Source organism: Polyodon spathula, chromosome 46 (assembly GCF_017654505.1).
Source record: "Polyodon spathula isolate WHYD16114869_AA chromosome 46, ASM1765450v1, whole genome shotgun sequence".
Classification (NCBI taxonomy): domain Eukaryota; kingdom Metazoa; phylum Chordata; class Actinopteri; order Acipenseriformes; family Polyodontidae; genus Polyodon; species Polyodon spathula.
In genome coordinates, this window is record NC_054579.1 from 1,653,014 (window position 1) to 1,674,253 (window position 21,240).

Sequence of the window (21,240 nt, forward strand, 5' to 3'; positions counted from 1 at the left end):
TAAGCCCCCTGACAGTGGTACTCAGCGCTGGGTAAGCTCATTATAAAATAGATACAATAACATACAGTGGAGCCCAGTGGTATTGACCCCCTCTATTGATTTCAAGTAGCACGAGTGTTCTAGTTTGAACACTGGGGTGAAAACATCAGGGCTGTTGGTCTGTGTGTTTACCCAATGCAGGATAGTGTTAAAGTATTTCATTAAAAGCAATAGTTAATTTAATAAAGCTAATAAAGAGGTGAAAGAATGGATTGGTTAGCACTTTTTTAGAGGAAAAAATGTAATGTTGCTAGTGCTAATATGAGGTAGGAGAATGGATTTTAAACTCAGTTCTTACAGAGTGCTTTAAGCCGACCCTTCTCTTCCTGTGCTTTCTCTGTGCTCTAGTGCTCTGGTTCTTGTACCCTCTGGTGTGGATCCAGTCTGACACAGTGGCACCAGACCCGGTTTGGAAGATAGTTGAAGAGTCCAAAGCAGTGGTGCCTCAGGATAGCAGAGCACCGGCATCCAAACAGGTAAAACAGGTAGCACTTCCAACACTGGCATTGCACTGGCACACTTCTCATCTCATTGCTGATGAGGTGACCTTTCACCACTCCCAACACTCACACTGCAGGGTGGAAAACTGACGAGGTGACCTTTCAACCCTACCAGCCTCATAACAGCAGTGTGAAGAAGGCATTAAATGCATATTATTTTTAATAGTATTTCTTTCAAAGCAATAAATGAAGAAAAAATCACCCTCTGGTACACACAATCTTTACAAATATCATAAGTGTGCGTTTCTCTGTAGATTGAACTGGTACTTTGTAAGCCTCCTGTCTCTGTGCCTGTGACTCTGTATCTCTCTGTCTGTGTGTGTGTGTGTCTGTATCTCTCTGTGTATCTCTCTGTGTGTGTGTCCGTGTCTCTCTGCATGTCTCTGTGATTGAGACGCTAGCTGATTGCATTTTGACAGCCCGTGTCTCTGTGAGTGAGCTGCTAGCAGATTGCATTTTCACTGCCTGTGTCTCTCTCTGTGTGTCTCTTTGTCTCTGTGTGTCTCTCTGTGTGCCTCTGTGTGATTGAGCCGCTAGCGGATTACATTTTGAATACCTGTGTCTCTGTGTCTCTCTGATCCAGGACTCGGCGCTACTGACCCGGCTGGCTGCGGTGGAGAGGCAGCTGTTCACCCTGAGTTCTCTCCGAGAGTCAGCGCTGGAGAAGGTGGACAGCATGGAGAGGGAGCTGGAGAGAGAGAAGGAGGAGCGCAGCAAGCAGAGGGAGAGAGCCCTGACCAGCGAGGGGGTGACAAAACTCATCCACACCGCCATCGGAGAGAGACAGGGCAGAGTCCAAGAGGAGGAGAGGGAGAGAGTCAAGGTGAGAGAGGTGCAGGAGAGGTAGTCAAGGTGAGAGAGAGGTGGGAGGGGGTGAAGGTGAGAGGGAGAGGAGATCAAGGTGTGTGTGAGAGAGAGGGACATGGACAGGGAGAGAGGACGGAGGGACTGAAGGTGGGAGAGGAAAGGTGATAGAGAGAAGGAGGAAAATGAGAAGGAAGGGGCCAAAGGTAGGAGACGGGAGAGAGCTGGATAGAAGGCGCCCATAAATGAGGGGGGAGTGGCAGACAGCGAAAAGGAGAAAGACCAGGGAAAAGCTTGAGAGGAGACAGGAGGAGAGGCAGGGAGTGCAATGTAACGAAACCCTCTATTTGTTTCCACAGGAGGAGATTAAACTTTTACTGCAGGACGGGGAGGAGAAGTGGAGGAAAGAGCTGGAGCAGCTTCATCACAAATCAGAGGTATTCAGAAACAGGAGCGCAGCACTGGGGGAAATCACTGCCCTGAGGGGTGGAAAAGTGACAGGAAGAGGGTTACAGTGTCCTGAAAACACATTTTCTGTTCTCCACTAGATTATCTGTATACCGCTATTAAAGAAGGACCAGCAAGTTTAACTGAACAGGGGCCTAACGTCATGGGGCAATTCACTGCTGATAGTTAGAGGGATTATAGACTGCTTTTGGATATGCGACTCTAAGGGTTTTATAAACAATGGAACAGAACACAGCAGCTCTTTAAAGGGTGCTGAGATTCTTTTTAATCTTTTTCTCCTCAGAGAGTTCAAACCGAGGTGTCTGAGATGAAATCTGGATTCCAAGGGTACGTATGTGAGGGTGTATGTATGTGTGTATGTATATGAATGATATAGGAAGTGTAGGTGTAACAGATTTCTTGGAACAAACTAAGAACTTATGTACTACCATATGTAATTTTAAAATGGAAATACCTGTTTTGAGACTCGCACACTGGATGGAAGGGCAGGGCTTCAATCTTTCAAGTACTGCAGTGGTTCCTGATAACTGTAGCAGGACAGTTTGATTGCTGAAAGCACTTGGCTTCTGTACAGACTCTTTGATAACCTGCTTCCTGCTCTCCTTGCCCAGCCGCCTGTCTGAAGATCACACCAGGCTGCTCTCTGAGCTGTCCGGCCTGGAACAGCAGCTCCGCGCACTGCGCAGCGAAGTGACCGGACTGACCAGCGCCCAGAGCACCATGCAGAGGGAGCTGGAGAGACTGCCCGCCACTCTGCACACCATGAAGACTCAGGTACTCAACTGAACTGGGCAGCGTTAAAAGCACCATGAAAGCAGGAGGCTTGTTGGTCAAGCGGTTAGAGAAAGGGGTCTTGTTACCAGGAGGTTCCTGCTTCAATCCCATCTCAGCGACCGACTCACTGCATGTGACCCTGAGCAAGACTTATGCTCCGTCCTTCGAATGAGACACAAATTAGGTCTATTGCGAGTGACTCTACAGCAGCAATTGTGATGCATAGTTTACCCCCTAGTCTCTGTGTATTTGGATAAAAGTCTACTAAACGACTAATTTAATAAAATAGTTTAACAAAGCAGACTCGTCTCGATCCCAGCATCAAACTGGGGCTCCAGACTCTTCCATCTGCAGTCCACAGTCCAGTCTGCACCCAGACACATTACACGCAGTCACCTGGATGCATCACGTCTTCATCAGCACCGTGAAACCAGGCTGTAAAACTCAGCCTCATTGCCTTCCAATGTCAAGCAGGTTCCTTCTACAACCCAGATATTATACAAAATGTAAAAGGTTTGCCCGTGTGCATCTCATCTTTGTGTGACTGCTCTTTATAAATCCTCCTCCAATATTTCCTTGCCAGTACAGTCTTCTCATTATGTTCTGCCTACTTTTTTCTTCTGTAGTCTGATGTTAAAAACCTGACTTCGCTTGCATGTTTCATGCTGGAAGCTCACTGGGTAACTTCCACAATCACTGTGGAGAGATCGAGTTCTGCCAGCCCGCAATCCCAATTGGGACTGACGGATGGGCAGGATTTGAAATGGAAATGAGTCTGGTTTCAAACCACTTTCAAGTCAGTCCCAGTTAGAGATGGAAACACTGACGTTATTTTCATGATCCGACTGCCTCCCCTTCACTCTCTCTCTCAGGTGCAGTTGGAGGTTGGGCAGTGGCTGAAGCAGTACCTCTCCGAGACAGAGGGGGGTGCTGCTGCACAGCTGGTGGAGCGGGAGGAGCTGCAGGGGGCGCTGCAGGAGCTGGAGAGCAGGATCCTGGAGAGGCTCTCTGAGGAGAGAGCGCACAGAGAGTCGGACACCATCGGAATGGCGCAGTCCGTCGGAGACACCTTGCACCTGGCTGGCGTGGGCGGAGTCACAGAGCAGGTGAGACTGACTAGCCAGACCAGGGAGAGACACCAGGGACCTCATAATCACTTCATACTCTCACCTGCAACATTGCAATAAGAAGCCTCTGCTACTGTGAACTACTACAAAGACACGCTGGTTGATATAACCTTTAATACAAGGTCTCGTTGTCGATCAGCCTATTCATTTTGAAAATACAGAAGGCAGCGTTTAATACAGTACCCATAAGAGGGAGGGGAGCATTAAACAAATGCTGATCAGAAACCGTCTTGTTCAGGAGAAATGGTGTGCACCCCATCCAATGCCTAAAGCTCTCTGGCGCACCCTGATGGAAAAAGAAAGTATTGCTTTTACACTTCATGCTGCACTGCATGACGGCTGTGGTATACTGTGCCTTGCCTCGAGGTACCACAGATCTGCCGTGGCACAGGGGACGTGTTCCACAGAACACACAGTTTATCTCTGGTAAAAGAGAAACTGATATTGAACTTGACCCTTTAGAACACCTTAAACAAACTATATAAAAAAAAAAACAGCACAGTAGTTATTCATGTAATTAAGAACCACTCTGAATAATTGCAGAAGTCATAAAGTGAGGAGACAGAAAGAAAATATGAAAATGATGCAATTTGGAGCAACTTGCTCTTTGAATTAAATACTGAACCCATAACTGTCAGCTGTGACTACCGTTGTTGATTAGATCACAAAAGGAGCTGCTAGCGGTGTGTAACGCCTGTCCTGGTCTCTCTGTGTGTGTGTCTGCAGGCTGTGCACAGGATAGTGCAGCGTGCTATTAATCTGTACAGAGCTGATGGGATCGGACTGGTGGACTACGCCTTGGAGTCAGCAGGTAAGAGCTGCTCAGTGTTACACTGCCAGAGACAGCTCTGATACAGGGAGGCGAAAGAGTAGCTAGCGGGGTCCTGAACAATACAGCGTTCCACCTCCCCACGTAAACTGTTTAAATTGCTTTTTTCTTTTCATTGTTACCATCCTGACTCGTTACACTTAAAACGACCCAAGATGCGGTACGGAACAGAAAATAAAAAATTACGAAATGAAACCGCGGCGTCCTATCAGACCCACAGAGGCGGAAGAGTTTAAATCAAAAGCAAGCCAGTCATTGTGTGTCACTCTGTGTTTCCTGCTTCAAGGTGCTCGTTCTGCGTGAATTAAGATTTGATTTTGCCATCAGAAATGGAGCGAAGTATCAAACTTACATATAGTATCGGTACCGTCTATTTGTAACGCCTCTGCTTTGTAAATAACACCTGTTTCTTTAAGCTCCCCGTTCAAAGCGTCTTCTTCAGGGGTATGTAGACATTTACTAGACATAAATGTGTATCTTACCTCCACAGACAACAGGATACAGTCCTGGGAGCTACAAGTACTTGCAAACAAACAGTAACATTGTGGCAAATTGAGACCCTGTGCTAATAATAAACAAAACACATTAAACAGCAGGGCTTTCCTACCGCCCTGCTACAGGGAGTTATTTCCATCCTCTGTTAGCACTGAGCTGGATTACACTGACGGTTTGATCGACATGTCAGAGCGGTTTAAATGATAGTTACTAGTGCTGACGAGAGTTAAGAACATTAAAAATTAAAAATCTTTGGAAAATAACGTTCCTTCAAACTTGCCATCGCTGGCTTGAACATACCTGGTGAACAATGATAGATATAGCACTGTACTGTCCTCTCCTTGCATTGTTAAAAAACAAAGGTAGAAGTGTAAGAACCTAAGTCAGTGAAGGCACTAGAGGCCAAATGCTTGTCTGCTTGACTCGGTTTAGTTTCAGTGACACTGTTGAAGGCACCAGAGCCCAAACGCTGGTCTGCTTGACTCAGTTTCTTCTAGTTTTCCTTCCTGCTCTGACTGAGAGTGTTGAAGTTCTGGAAGACTGTTAATCCTCTCCTATGTTGTTTTGTGTGGGGCGCAGGTGCCAGTGTGATCAGCACACGCTGCTCGGAAACCTATGAGACAAAGACCGCTCTGCTCAGTCTGTTTGGCGTCCCTCTGTGGTATCACTCCCAGTCTCCGCGCGTGGTGATACAGGTAAGAGACAGGAGAGAGCAGAGACACAGACCTCCGCTGTACACGCAGTACTAGAGCCAACAAAAGAGTTCCATGAATCTTACCTGTCCTGTGCTTCCATTAACGACACAGCCATCAAAAGTGCAGTTATCTGTTTGCTTGCCTTGCTTTCCAGGAAGTCTGTTACTGCTTCACTTTATCGCCAGTCCAGTAAGGTCCAGTTCTACTCTTCGTATGAAGCATCTCACCGACGGTTCAATCAGTTAGTAATCCCGTTTCGTTGGCAACTGGGGGGGAGGGTGCAGAAAAAATGAACGTCTATTTTTAGCACGGCCTGCATACATTTCGTTCCGGAACGTTTGTCCACAAAACATGGGAAATTCAGTGTTGGTCGTCCCCTTTTAAGTCCAAACGATTTTGCATTCAGAAAGTGTTGCGTTGAACTCACGTACACTACATGTACAGTTATGAATGTACTGAAATCTACACGGTATGTACTTTGACATACATGACCGTGACTCCTTACCATTGAGGCATGTCAATAGGGTTCACAATACAGTTACCCCAAATGGAAATTACCGTAGAAACTTCTATTTAAGAAAATCTTTTGGATCCCATCGAAGTTGAGAATTGATGAAGCATCTCACTGGCTGCCAAGCATGTCAATCATTAGGGAAAGCAGTTGGTTGGTTGCTGGGTCGTTGTTGTGGTCTAGTTTCTATGAAACTAGAATACTGCCAATGTTTAAATAACAGTGAAGTCCCCAAGATTAAGAAAGTCAAACACTCAGCAGCGCGTGATAATCTCTGTAGTTTCTCAGTCTCTGAAAATATGTATGTAAGTAAAGTAGGAGCGGTCTAGCTGCTAGTCTAGCAGTCCCTATGCTGTGACGTGTGCTGCTTTGTCCCTGTGCTGTGACGTGTACTGCTGTGTCCCTGTGCTGTGACGTGTGCTGCTGTGTCCCTGTGCTGTGACGTGTGCTGCTGTGTCCCTGTTCTGTGAAAGTATAGTGCTTTCAACTGTGTTGCAACTAGACCGTTGTTAGCTTTAGAGAATATCAGAATCTGGGGGAATGTGGACACGTATACTTTTAAAGTTTAGGATGATAGTGATGAAAAAAATAACCGATCATTTTGTATTTACAGGAATCATGGGGATATACGTTACTAGAGCTTCGATGTAGGTTCCTGCAGGGATGGAAATAAGACCCCTGTTGCATAGCAGTTTGATCCATTCCTGGTTTTACTAGGAGTTTAATAAGACTCGGCCCCGGAGCTTGTTACCTATACCATGGGGCTAATCCGACTCTTACTAAAACCTGGAGTGGATGACCCAGCTATGCAATAGGAGACGTGGCTTTATTTCACCTCTACTGTGTATTTCAACTAAACTCGCTGACTTGCTTTTTATGGATTGTGGTTCTCATAAAAACAACATCATTTGGGAATGAAAAAAGGGTGACACAATCTCTCAATCCCCCAATCCCCCAATCTCTCTTTCTCTCTCCTCAGCCAGATGTGCTCCCTGGTAACTGCTGGGCGTTTCGGGGGTCTCATGGCTTCGTGGTGATTGAACTGGCCTCTCGCATTCGCCCCACTGCTGTGACTCTAGAACACATCCCCAAATCCATCTCTCCCATGGGCAAGATCGACAGCGCACCCCGTGACTTTGCAGTCTATGTACGTATTCACCAGATCCCTACAGAACGGACCACACCTCAAGTGTCATAGTTATGGTATAGAGGACAGTTTGACTGGGACTGGGAGGGAGGGAGGAAAGCAATGTGGCTCTAGTGGAGCGTGGGAGGGAGGGAAGCAGTGTGGCTCTAGCGGAGCTGAGGAGGGACTGGGAGGGAGGGAAGCAGTGTGGCTCTAGTGGAGCTGAGGAGGGACTGGGAGGGAAGCAGTGTGGCTCTAGTGGAGCTGAGGAGGGACTGGGAGGGAAGCAGTGTGGCTCTAGCGGAGCTGAGGAGGGACTGGGAGGGAAGCAGTTTGGCTCCAGTGGAGCTGAGGCAGTGTGGCTCTAGGGAGGGAGGGAAGCAGTGGAAGCAGTGTGGCTCTAGTGGAGCTGAGGAGGGACTGGGAGGGAAGCAGTTTGGCTCTAGTGGAGCTGAGGAGGGACTGGGAGGGAAGCAATGTGGCTCTAGTGGAGCTGAGGGGTGACTGGGAGGGAAGCAGTGTGGCTCTAGTGGAGCCAAGGTGGGACTGGGAGGAAAGGAAACAGTGTTGGTAAATGTGTAATGAATATATGTTCTTCTCAGGGGTTAGACAGTGACTCTCAAGAAGAGGGCACTCTTTTGGGACGCTTTACTTACAATCAGGATGGAGACCCTCTTCAGACCTACCAGCTAAAGGTGAGGACTGGGTCGGTACAGAGAACACAATACACAGCAATCCCTGTCTTGTCTATATGTTGCTCAACTAATCACATTTAACGAAGGCTGAGACGATGCATCGATTTATCAATGCATCATATCGTTTGACAACTACCAGTAGGCAAGCCTGTGCATAGTTTTTGTGTAAAGGGTTTAAGCAAAGAAAAGCTTTTATTATTAAATTTGGAATCGTACATTATTTTTTGCATTAAGCGCAGAGCTTCTGTGCTCCCCTCGGGTCTGACTCACTGAATCTGCAAGTGATTGAGCTCCCCTTCTCCCCCCTGCCCCGCCCCCCTGCAAGTGTTACTGATAGGGTTGGAGCTGTGCAGGATGTTTGACAACCTTTCGATGTTTGACAGTTGCTTTCTGAAGTAAGACGGCAAGAAGAAAGAAAAGTAAAGAGAGTGACGTTTGGGGCACACCAGTAAAACAAATAATTTTCCTGACCATTTAGAAGTGCAGAGGTCGCGCCAGCCTTTGCAAGTGTGCATTTGTAAAAAGCGTACCATCTTAAAATCTGCGTTTTCAACCAAACCGTCTGCGTTTTTACATAGTGCATCAGCATAGTTACATTACTGTCAAGTGCAATTACTTCAGATTAGGGACGTTAACATGCAAAACAGTACCAGTATAAATAATGACAGTAGAAATAGACATAAAGAGAAGCTTACCATGAAACGTTTTCTTTTGAAAAACCCCCGTTCACAACGTAAGAATCAGCGTTGTAGAACATTGATGAATATCATTGATGAATCGATGCATCGGCTTTTGTGGGGAATGATACAGTGAAGGGTTAGGCATTGCCCCAGCCTTCTGTTTAACAGATAGCCCTGCTCATTGTGCAGTGTCTCTCAGTGCAGCAGCGCTGAAGCACTGTGAAGTGGTTTGTTGTTAATGTGCTTTGGCCATAGGAGACACTGCTGAAGTGAGAACAGGGCATAGAAACCGAGAACTTTCTTTAACCAAACACAGTACCAGACATCATGTTTTAAAATGAAAATGCATGTTTGTTGTAACATGTTAGCTACTATTTGTTCCCTATGGTTATCTGTGCATTTGCTATGCTTTTTACTATGCTTTACCAGACCTTTCTGTGCTTTACAATGCTTCCCTGTGCTTTACCAGACCTCTCTGTGCTTTACAATGCTCCCCTATGCTTTACCCGACCTCTCTGTGCTTTACAATGCTTGCCTATGCTTTACCAGACCTCTCTGTGCTTTACAATGCTCCCCTATGCTTTACCCGACCTCTCTGTGCTTTACAATGCTTGCCTATGCTTTAGCTGTCACTGTGCTTTGTTACATCTTGCTATGGGACACTTCTCTAAGGCTGTCTCTCTCCCCTTGCAGGCTGATCAGATGGGTTCATACGGACTGGTAGAGTTTCGAGTTCTGAGTAACTGGGGACACCCTGAATACACCTGCGTCTATCGGTTTAGAGTGCACGGGGAGCCAGTGAAGTAGCCCCGCCCCGAACCCGGAGACAACCGTTACAACACCAGACAGCCGGAATGACAAAACAGAACAAAAAAACCACATGCATCTTTCGAGGCTTTGCAAATGCTGCCGGATCGAAAGCCACAAAACGAGAGAGACTTCCGAGAAATAAAATTAAACAACAAACCGTACTTCTTGCACTTTTTTTGCTACTGAGCTTCGATTTTGAAATGCTTTTTTTTTTTTTAATATTATTTTCAGATACTTTAAACTGGCTTGAGAATGTTCAAAGCAGCTGCTATAGAAACCCTATCAGAACTAGTTCTGCATGCATTCCTTTTAACGAATAATGGTTGTTTGAAGGTCTGCTCTACGGGAATCTGCAGGCTGCTTGGTATTGCTGTTGAAGGGCAGTTGAGGGAACTGGTTTTCATTCAAAGTCAGATTTTTCATTAATGCGTCATACTGTGCTCGCCACCTGCTGTACCCTAAGGGAATTGCACTGTACCGGCTGTCCGCCACCACGTAGGACTTGGGAGACAGGAATGGGTTGAGCAGCACGGCTGCCCCAGAAGCTGTTATTTCAGCACACATCTTTTGTATCAAGCTCTTGTATTTTAGTGATAGATGTCCTGTCTTTGGGGTGTTATTCATTTTTGTACGACTACCTTATAGTGTTTGAATGAGCCAGAGCTCAATTCCATGGATCTTACCTGCCCTTTGCCTCCATTCTCTATGTGGGTGTGCAATGGGCACTTTCCAAAGGGACACATGTTGTAGCAAAACATTTATCAATGCAATGTTCTGCAAGCCTTTCAGGTATTCTGTTCCACTCGAGTTCCCCTGGGATCAAAGCACGCCACTGGCTGGAAAAGCATGTCCGTCATTGGAAGAAGCAGCTGGTTGGTTAAGAACAGCAAAAAAGGAATCCAAGGGGCGGGGGCAGTTTCGCTGTCCACTGGCAAGCTGAGAATCCTATGTAAATATTGTTTAAATGAAGCTGTGCTGAAGCCCGCTATGATGTTTGGAATTGTTTAATTAGCTAGACCATGTGATTGGTCCAAACTACCATGCTGCAGTGAAGACTACAGTGTGTATATAGGTACGTTTAATGCATCTTTGTATTGTTAATACTTTGCAAACATCCAGGGAATGTAGGACTAGATTTCCCTGCCTTTGTATTGTGAATGAATCTGCAGTATTTACTATAATGAATGTTTGGGTAGATAGGTCAAAAGCACAGCCCTATGAAGTGAACAGTATTAATGCGTCTGCCCTCCTTTCTTGTTTAAGGGAGAATACAAATAGTTTGGGTGTAGGGCTAGAGCTCATAAGGACATCTGTGTCCCCACTGCTCCCCTTATACATGCTTACCAGGGTATTTGTGCAGTTTTCCAGTGCTTTACCCATGGCTATACTGTGCACTTACCATGGATTAACCTGGTGTGTCATATCTATTAATATGCTTTGCCAGACTTCTCTGCACTTTACAATACTTCCCTATGCTTTACTATACTTCTCTGTGCTTTACAGTGCTTTCATATGCTTTACAATGCTTCCCCATGCTTTACCATACCTCTCTGTGCTTTACAATGCTTCCCTATGCTTTACCAGACCGCTCTGTGCTTTACAATGCTTCCCTGTGCTTTACCAGACCTCTCTGTGCTTTACAATGCTTCCCTATGTTTTACCAGACCTCTCTGTGCTATACAATGCTTCCCTATGCTTTACCAGACCTCTCTGTGCTTTACAATGCTTCCCTGCTTTGGACCTCTCTGTGCTTTACAATGCTTCCCTGTGCTTTACCAGACCTCTCTGTGCTTTACAATGCTTCCCTATGCTTTACCAGACCTCTCTGTGCTTTACAATGCTTCCCTGTGCTTTACCAGACCTCTCTGCTTTACAATGCTTCCCTATGCTTTAGCTTTCATTGTGCTTTATTACACTTTGCTGTGCTTTTTACTGTGGGACGCTTTCATAAGGCTTTCTCTCATGTTCACAAGGGATCTTCTCTGTCCTAGTTAGGTAGCAGGTATTCCTGCTGTGTGTCTCTCCGCTCCTTTCATCCAAAAAACCTTTTTACTTCCGCCTCCCTGAGAGAGTGACTGGGCTGTGTTTGGTACAGACTGGGAGAATGTTTAATTTCCTCCACTGCTTGCAGAGTCCACCTCGCTTGCTGTTTCATTTATGTCTGTCGAGTTTGCCACTTCTTACCCTCAAGCAAAAAACTAAAGGCTGTTTTTTTATTTATTTTTTTTCCCCCACGGTAAATGTGTTATTTGTTAAAACATTTAAAGGACACATAAGGATCTTTTTTATTTTATTGTGTTACATGTTCCCATGTGTTGCTGCAACTGTTTGCGGAAGCTGTGTGTATTGTTAATTTATTTATTTATTTATTTACAGTTTGACCACTTTTTTTAAACTTTTAAATTGCATTCCCTGCCTCAAGATGGCTTCCCATGTACCTGCATGGATCTCTCAGAACTACATTTGGTCAAAATGTTAAAAGATCAAATAAAACAACACACACACCTTATGTAAACAGTTGTAGCAACACATGGGAACACGTAACACAATGAAATAAAAAGGCCCTTATGGGCCCTTTAAAATCAGATTATCATTGTCGCACGCTGCCAGAGCGGGGTTGTGATAGAGACAGCTTGGTGCCTCGTCTTCTGGGTTACCTCTCTGTTTTATTAAGAATGTTCTTTTTGAAAGATTGGATTTCTGTTGATTATAACAGAAGATTGACAAGCAGTCCTGCTCTGTCCATCGTGATGTGTTTAATTAAACTCTGTGTAAAATATTTGAACACCACGTGCTGCGTTACAGTTTGGACTTGCAAACTGTGAGACAGGGTTTAGGGGCTGTGAGAAAGTCCAGTCACACTTTATTTTAATGAACACTGTATTAGTTTATTGATCGTGAACATCTAGCTATAATTATAACAGATGTGGTTTGCTTTGTGTTAATGGTTGGTTAATTGTGTGATAACTTCAAGGAATACTGAGTGTATTGGGAGACTTCTGTTTTACAAGCAGATCAAATACCAAATGGAGTCTTCACTGCACCGGTCATGTGACAATTGCGCTGGGCTTATTTGAGGTCTGGTATTTTAGTAACAAGACGGGTCCGTTATAAATTTTCAAAATGAACAGTAATCTTATCAAAACAAAGTCTCTTTGATGAAGGGGGTCAGGAGGTGGGGTCCTATTACCTGTAACGCAGGAAGGAAGGAAGTGAACGGGGGAGAGGAAACCAGTGTGGGGGCTGCAGGATCAGTGAGCTTCACCTGAGTCAAAGAGAGTGGAAATAAAGAAGGGTGGGGAAACGAAACGAGCAACAGCAAAACAAGAAGGGACTTGAGAGAATGATGCTCTGCTGATGAGCGGGAACACTGTTTGAAAGCCTTGACAATATTTCTGTAAAAAAAATAAATAAATAAACATCAGTACACTTTCTAAGGTTTGAAAATTAGGCCTCTGTTGTATAAAATCGTTGTTTTTTTTTTTTTATTTGCACTGCTGTACATTACTGGTTAATGTTATTTCATACACATAATTATTATGTTATAGTTTTGTAACTTTGTTTTCAAATTAGTGTTCATTGAGGAGCCTGATCTCAGAGTTGCTGCCCTTTTCACTGTTTCTCTCAAAACTGCTTTGCAAATAAGCCATGAAAGCGGAGCTTCATTAAAAAGATACGTCATTAACCCTGTGTCTCTGAGTGTCTGTTCTGTATACAATAGTTTCATCGCTCATAAAATCAGCACTGTAATAAATAAGTACAGCATGGCAGTAGCGTACATACAGGGGCGCTGGAACTAGGGGTGCTGGGGGTGCGGTAGCGCCCCCTGGCTTTGCACGGCTTCCATCATATACAGGGGTTAAAGTTTTGTTCAACGGCTTTCAGCACCCCCACTTTAAAAATGGTTCCAGCGCCACTGTGTACATACCCTCTCTGATAATACTGAGCTTGTGCTAAACAATGCCAGCATCTCAGAATGTATGGAAAGAGCAGTTCAGTCTCCATCCTCCTGCTCAAAGTTATGCTGGACCTGGAGATGTGCCGTGTGATTTCTGCACTGGGAAAAAGTTCAAAGCTGTGAAATCCTGTGTTCATACTTAATTTTGTGTAGTACAGTCTGTAAGACGTTTCTTTTTGATTTAGTGCCATCCTGGGTAAGGTTTGTCTTTATGATTTTGAGGATTTTGATTAATATATATTTCAGTTAGATTATTCTTGTTCGTTTACTTTTCTAATAAAGCAGAAAAATTCCGAGGTGTCATTATTTACCTGGGTTATGGATTGCACTAATATTCTGACAATATGCTCTTTACGCGCTTCTTATGAAGTCCTTCTTATCTTAATTAACTTTCCTAAGAGATATGTCCATACAATATGATACACTTGGCATTATCCTGGGGGAGGTATTTGTTAATATAGAATAGCCTTAGTGGCGTACTACTATGTAAGGCTGTGGCTGGCTTGTTTTTATTATGAGATACTGGATAATGGATACCTTGGAGCAATACCTTATGAAAGTTTACAAACAAGAGGAGGCCATTCGGCCCATCTTGCTCGTTTGGTTGTTAGTAGCTTATTGATCCCAGAATCTCATCAAGCAGCTTCTTGAAGGATCCCAGGGTGTCAGCTTTAACAACATTACTGGGGAGTTGATTCCAGACCCTCACGATTCTCTGTGTAAAAAAGTGCCTCCTATTTTCTGTTCTGAATGCCCCTTTGTCTAATCTGGTATCTTCAATACCTTTTAGAATTTTGAATGCTTGAATTAGGTCGCCGCGTAGTCTTCTTTGTTCAAGACTGAACAGATTCAATTCTTTTAGCCTGTCTGCATATGACATGCCTTTTAAGCCCGGAATAATTCTGGTCGCTCTTCTTTGCACTCTTTCTAGAGCAGCAATATCTTTTTTATAGCGAGGTGACCAGAACTGCACACAATATTCAAGATGAGGTCTTACTAGTGCATTGTACAGTTTTAACATTACTTCCCTTGATTTAAATTCAACACTTTTCACAATGTATCCGAGCATCTTGTTAGCCTTTTTTATAGCTTCCCCACATTGTCTAGATGAAGACATTTCTGAGTCAACAAAAACTCCTAGGTCTTTTTCATAGATTCCTTCTCCAATTTCAATATCTCCCATATGATATTTATAATGCACATTTTTATTTCCTGCGTGCAGTACCTTACACTTTTCTCTATTAAATGTCATTTGCCATGTGTCTGCCCAGTTCTGAATCTTGTCTAGATCATTTTGAATGACCTTTGCTGCTGCAACAGTGTTTGCCACTCCTCCTACTTTTATGTCGTCTGCAAATTTAACAAGTTTGCTTACTATACCAGAATCTAAATCATTAATGTAGATTAGGAATAGCAGAGGACCTAATACTGATCCCTGTGGTACACCGCTGGTTACCACACTCCATTCTGAGGTTTCTCCTCTAATCAGTACTTTCTGTTTTCTACATGTTAACCACTCCCTAATCCATGTACATGTGTTTCCTTGAATCCCAACTGCATTCAGTTTGAGAATTAATCTTTTGTGCGGGACTTTGTCAAAAACTTTCTGGGAGGATCTCATTCGGCCCAGGGGATTTGTTTATTTTAAGAGCTCCTAGTCCCTTTAACACTTCTGCCTCGGTTATGCTAAAGTTATTTAAAACTGGATAGGAACTGGATGACATGTGGGGCATGTTGTCAGTATCTTCCTTTGTAAAAACTTGTGAAAAGTAATCATTTAATATATTTGCTATTTTTTTCTTCATCTACGATTTTGCCATTTGTATCTCTTAAACATTTAATCTCCTCTTTGAATGTTCGCTTGCTGTTGTAATATTGGAAAAACATTTTGGAATTGGTTTCAGCCCCCTTAGCAATGTTCATTTCTATTTCTCTCTTGGCCTTTCTAACTTCCTTTTTGACTTGCATTTGCAGTTCTGTGTACTCTTTCTGCGTACTTTCTTTTTGGTCCTTTTTTAATGCTCTGTAAAGCGTCTTTTTTCGCTGAATATTTTTTTTAATTGATCTATTAAACCATTTTGGCCATTAGTTTTACATTTAGATTTGTCTACTTTAGGGATGTAATTGTTTTGCGCCTCTAGTACTACATTTTTGAAGAACAGCCATCCTTCTTCTGTGGGTGTTTTCTCTATTTTACTCCAATCTACTTCTGTTAGTCTCTGTTTCATACCTTCATAGTTTACTTTTCTAAAATTGTAAACCTTAGCTTTAGTCATTAGTTTTGGGGTTTTAAAAAACACTTCAAATGAGACTATGTTCACCTCCAGATTTATAATAGGTCCTATTTATTGCACTTTAAGGACTGTTTATAAAAATTCTCATAGGTTCAACAGAGCTCTAGAGCTTTGAGCTTCTCAAAAACGATGTCAGGAACTTAAATCAAAATGGGATTTAGAAAAACAGTCCTTAAAATAGTTTTTTGAAACAGTTCTTAAAGTTTTACAAACAGGGCTCTCCATCTTCAAACTACTTCTTTTATCCGCTTAAAGGTTTATTTAAAAATAAATTGATTTCAATAGAAATTGTCTACGCAGTCCATAAAAACAGTCCTAAAACAGTAAACTTGAAATACAGAAATGTTAAGTTTAGCCCCAGCTTTGTAACAATGTTGATTTAACCTGGTGGCAGAAAGGTCATTCTTTTTCTATATCAGCTGTAACACTAGCATTACAATGGTGCTTATTTTCTGATGCATTGTACAGTAAATGAGCTCTCAAAGCAATATTATATAAATGTGTGCTGACAGCCAATCAATAGACGAGACTGCTTTTCGAGCCCAGAAGGACGACTTGGTTTAGCTGCCCGATACCCAGATGCAGGCCCGGGCCCGGGGGCACATACGGAATGTGACTTTGATGTTACGTTACATAAACTCTCCAGTTCGGAGCTGGTGCAGAGGGGTGAGGGACCCAAAGGAGCGTACAGACCGCCCTCAGCCCTGTCTAGAACCCCCTCTCTCTCTCTCCAACCCCTTGTCCCCCCAGAGGAGCGTACAGACCGCCCTCAGCCCTGTCTAGAACCCCCTCTCTCTCTCTCCAACCCCTTGTCCCCCCAGAGGAGCGTACAGACCGCCCTCAGCCCTGTCTAGAACCCCCTCTCTCTCTCTCCAACCCCTTGTCCCCCCAGAGGAGCATACAGACCGCCCTCAGCCCTGTCTAGAACCCCCTCTCTCTCTCTCCAACCCCTTGTCCCCTCAGAGGAGCGTACAGACCGCCCTCAGCCCTGTCTAGTCCAACAGAGACCGTCAGCCCTGTCTAGAACCCCCTCTCTCTCTCTCCAACCCCTTGTCCTCCTCTCTTCTCTCTCACTTTCTTGTGTTGTTCATTCCTGAGCATTCTGTTACAGTTGCAAGTAACTCAAACCACATTGTAACCACATTTTTTTTTCAGTTTGGCCAGGCTGCAGCTCAAAATATTCTTTGAAGATCTAGCTATCGTTCCCTCCTTCGACATCATTTTCTAACAAGACGAAAAGGGCGTTCCTGTGACAGGTAAGGTTTGACTTGCACTGTTTAAGATTTCCACACTATGCATTAGTCTTTTTTTTTTAAATGCAAATAAAAGTAACCGTGTTATTTTTCACGTAAAATGCAATCCGTTCCCACATTTCATTACCTGTCTGAAAAAAAAGAACCATTACGTTTAAAAGATACTGGAAAATGTAATCAGATTACAGTTACAAGTTACTGAACGATGTAATCAGATTACATTAATGCATTACATGTAACGTGCTACTCCCCAACAGTGTCCACAATGAAAGCATTTTAAGTAGTCACAGTCTTAGCATAATTTTACTTTTAGCTCTCAAACCTTTATTTTTTTGTTTATTAAGTTTCCTTTGGTCTTGCTGTGCAGCACACAGTAACTGCACACTAGATGCGCTGGAGATTGATTTGAATTCTTCCACTAGATTGGAAGAGTTGCTGCTGAACCCAGGTCAAAACGTCTTAACACAGACAATCCCTAGGAAATCTGTATTGCCTCATAGTGGCTTTTAAAAACCAAAGAACAAAAACTGTGAGAGCTGAGCGATTATGACATGCTAGCAGCACAAAGTAATGACAACAAGAACCATTCAGAAAGATTGCAAACACCAGACAATGTTTGGGGATGTGCATTTAAAAAAAAAAAAAAAGTGAAAAACTCCCATTATAAAGCTTCCCATGGTAAAAGCATAACAAAGTGTGATAAAGCATAGTGATAGCATTGTAAAGCACAGAGAGGTCTGGTAAAGCATAGGGAAGCATTGTAAAGCACAGAGAGGTCTGGTAAAGCATAGGGAAGCATTGTAAAGCACAGAGAGGTCTGGTAAAGCATAGGGAAGCATTGTAAAGCACAGAGAGGTCTGGTAAAGCATAGGGAAGCATTGTAAAGCACAGAGAGGTCTGGTAAAGCATAGGGAAGCATTGTAAAGCACAGAGAGGTCTGGTAAAGCATAGGGAAGCATTGTAAAGCACAGATAGGTCTGGTAAAACTTAAGGAGGCACTGTAAAGCACAGAGAGGCCTGGTGTCCATTTGCAGTGCTCACTTACCTGTGATTTACTGCAGCAGACAGTCACATAATCCTCTTCTTACTGGATACTGGACCTAAAACTGCAGTGCCACACTGGCTAGATTTACCATTATCTTCTGCACAGTACTTCTCTCTCCCTCTGTCTTATAGTGTCATGTGCTTGCTGCCAGACACACTGAGTGGTTGATGTGTTTGCTGATCCCCCCCCCCCCTCCCCCCCCCCCCCTCTCTCTCTCTCTTTGGTTACTTCCCTCCTGCAGGGAGAAAGGGAAACGGGTTTGTGCTCAAGGACCTTCGCTTCTTTGCTCAGCTTACAGTTTTACAATGTCATTTGGGTGCCTCGGAGCTAAGCTAGCATCTCGTGTTATAAAATGGCACATTCTCTGCCTCTGTATCATCGTTTCTTTACGTCTATGTCTATATATATATATATGTATGTGTGTGTGTCTGTGTGTGTCTGTGTCTGTGTCTATATTTGTGTCTATATCTGCTATACCTCTCTGGGCTTTACAATACGTACTTATGTTTTACCACGCTTCCACTATGCTCTTATACATTGTCTTGTTTCTATTATGGTAGTCTGAGAAAGAAGGCGCCATAAACTGTAATCCTTACCTGGCTCTTATAATTTTAGATACACAAACAGACGAGTATAATGGACCAAAAACATGAAATGGAAATTGACATGGAAACAGATGACCTGAAGCGAAAACCTGGGCAGACAGAACAGCAGGAGGAGAGCAGGTACATCTCTTCATCTTTCTGAAAAGTTGGCATGTCAGCATCACAGGTGCCTCACCTTGTGATTAAGATGGGACGGCATTCTTTCTCATTTGGTGCAGCAATAAAAAAAAAATTAAAAAAAAAACAGTGATTCGTTTTGTTTAGGAGTTTTAAAAAAGTTTGGCTTGCATTTTAAATGATGTATTCATTTCATTATTTTTCTATTTGCTAAAACCGTCTCAAAAGACTCTACTCTCTTTTAATTGGGACAGTCGCTTATTCTGAATATTTTGACTTCTACCGAAGCAGCCTGATAAAGTGTCACCGACTGTAGTGAGCACACTGGGGTCCCATTCTACCAGCCTCACCCCATTGCAGCTGCCCTATACTTGTGCTACCATTGTAGTGTAATACAGAGCCATTGCAGTGCCGCTGTCTGCCTGTCTCTCATTGAAGATCATTGAGGGTATAGTGAGCACACTGGGGTCCCATTCTACCAGCCTCACCCCATTGCAGCTGCCCTATACTTGTGCTACCATTGTAGTGTAATACAGAGCCATTGCAGTGCCGCTGTCTGTCTGTCTCTCATTGAAGTTCATTGAGGGTATAGAGAACACACTGGGGTCCCGTTCTCCAGCCTCACCCCATTGCAGCTGCCCTATACTTGTGCTAATGTTGCTCCTCAGTGTAATACAGAACCTCTGCCATTATAGTCCTGCTGTCTGTCTGTCTGTCTGTCTGTCTGCATTGCCATTGAAGCATTTGGGAGGGGTACAGTTATCATACTGTGACTGCATTCTACCAATAGCAGCCGAACCCCATTATAACTGCACTGCGCTACCCGGGCTGGATGGGCTCAATACCTTGGAGTATTTGTTGCTTTTGGCTGGTGAAAGAGGCAATTTGTTTGGCAGCTCACTGTCTTTCATTTGAATTAGGGAATTTCAAACTGGGTAGAAAAACAAGAACTTTAAAAAAAACAAACGATAACAAAAAGTGTTTACATCTCCTTTGCATTTTCTTCCGTCCGCTGATGAACAGGAGCGCCGATGCCTTCGCAGAGCTGTTCTCCCAGCGTGAGGGAAAGCTACAGGGCTACCTCCAGGAACTGGAAAGCATTGCAGGCAGAATAATGGATACACACCAGAGCACTGCCTTGACCAAGACCATTGGCAGATCTGCCGGTGCTCTGAGCAAGACTCTTGCCATGTCCGGGCTCGCCCTCTCTCCTTACACTGGGGGTGCCTCCACAGCACTTACAGCAGCAGCAGTGGTGGTCAGGAAAGCAGGCGGTCCCAGGGGGCCTATAGCTAGCATCACAGAAACAACCCGCCGCGCCTTGGACGAGAAGAAAGCGAGAAAAATCTTCCAGAGGTATGCAGAAGAGCTAGCCCACGTTAAAGCATGTTTGGAGGCCAGCAAAACGGAGCAGAAAGGTTCGTCAGACCAGGCAGGCGTGCTGGAAGACATGCAATTAAAACCTGCCAGTTTCATTCCTGGCAACAAGGTTGTTAAGGTATTGAACAACCCAGCTCTGAAAAAAACAGCAAAGGGTTTGCTAACTGGCAAAATGGGAAAGTCAGACATGAATGTAGAATGCTTAGCCAGCGTAGCGCGGGCTGTCTCTGATATCTCCTCTCTCTATAATGGAAGCAGAGAAGAGGTTGCTATGAAGATACTGCAGAGAGTAAGTGAATTGAGGAGCGAGCTGGATTCATACAGAGAGCTGCGTGATGCATTGGGAAAGGGTCAGCAGGAACAGGCAAATACACACACACACACTGATACTAAATAGATAAATAACTCACCTGGTAAAGGCACAACTATGTGAGGTGTAGGGTGAATCATACACACCCTGTAAAGAGGTGACTGGCTTAGGGATTGCAGGATTTGAGCTGATGTGGGGAATTACTGCAGTGAGGGGGTGTATCTGGGTAATACAGTCTATCAGTTGACAAAGCTTCACCTGTAGGCTTTCACACAAACAGATTTCCAATACCTCCAAGTTGCTTGTTTTTTTGGTGAAATGGATTTGTTGATCAAACTTTATTATAAGACCATTACTATAATATTAATTACAATGGGCTCTGAAAGGTTTTTTTTTTTTTTTTAAGACTGTTTTGTTTAGGACTGTTTATCGAATGATTAAATCAAATTTGCAGTTCATGTAACAAAGAAGAAGAGAATGTTTATAAACTGTCTAACAAAACAACCCATAAAATAACAGTCCTTAAAATTACAGTCCTTAAAATATCAGTCCTTAAAACATTCCTTAAAACAGCCTCTACACAGATCCCAATATCCTCATATTTACACACAGAACTGAAAAAGAGGCACAGCGAGACTGTGAGTAACATTCGACAGCCGTTACTATGACAGCGAGATGGCACTGGACACAGCAGGACATGTTACCATGGAAACAATGGAAACCCA

General features: G+C 43.8%; 2 protein-coding genes across 3 annotated transcripts in view; both read left to right on the plus strand.

The window, feature by feature from the left end:
* The window catches only part of LOC121306090 (SUN domain-containing protein 2-like), a 15,369-nt gene extending 5,655 nt beyond the window's left edge, over positions 1 to 9,714 (plus strand). The window contains exons 3-13 of the mRNA XM_041237793.1: positions 388 to 515; positions 1,123 to 1,362; positions 1,703 to 1,780; positions 2,095 to 2,138; positions 2,423 to 2,585; positions 3,458 to 3,691; positions 4,439 to 4,523; positions 5,616 to 5,731; positions 7,222 to 7,389; positions 7,971 to 8,063; positions 9,437 to 9,714. Of these exons, the coding sequence (XP_041093727.1) occupies positions 388 to 515; positions 1,123 to 1,362; positions 1,703 to 1,780; positions 2,095 to 2,138; positions 2,423 to 2,585; positions 3,458 to 3,691; positions 4,439 to 4,523; positions 5,616 to 5,731; positions 7,222 to 7,389; positions 7,971 to 8,063; positions 9,437 to 9,550 (1,463 nt within the window). The 3' untranslated portion in view covers positions 9,551 to 9,714. The remainder of the gene's footprint in view (positions 1 to 387; positions 516 to 1,122; positions 1,363 to 1,702; positions 1,781 to 2,094; positions 2,139 to 2,422; positions 2,586 to 3,457; positions 3,692 to 4,438; positions 4,524 to 5,615; positions 5,732 to 7,221; positions 7,390 to 7,970; positions 8,064 to 9,436) is intronic.
* A 7,108-nt stretch (positions 9,715 to 16,822) lies between these two features.
* On the plus strand, positions 16,823 to 21,231 carry LOC121306158. 2 transcript variants are annotated; one of them, XM_041237897.1, is made up of 3 exons: positions 16,823 to 17,061; positions 18,719 to 18,828; positions 19,849 to 21,231. In XM_041237897.1, exons 2-3 carry the CDS (start codon positions 18,740 to 18,742, stop codon positions 20,600 to 20,602), a joined length of 843 nt encoding a protein of 280 aa, XP_041093831.1. In that variant the 5' UTR covers positions 16,823 to 17,061; positions 18,719 to 18,739; the 3' UTR covers positions 20,603 to 21,231. The 2 variants fall into 2 exon arrangements, with proteins under 2 accessions (XP_041093831.1, XP_041093832.1); XM_041237898.1 differs by lacking the exon at positions 16,823 to 17,061 and having other exon boundaries at positions 18,571 to 18,828.
* Positions 21,232 to 21,240: the final 9 nt, after the last annotated feature.

Coding starts and splice junctions, on each gene's coding strand:
- LOC121306158 (XM_041237897.1), top strand. CDS start 18,740: ATGGACCAAAAACATGAAATGGAAATTGACATGGAAACAGATGACCTG. Junction 18,829..19,848: donor GAACAGCAGGAGGAGAGCAG/GTACATCTCTTC, acceptor GCTGATGAACAG/GAGCGCCGATGCCTTCGCAG.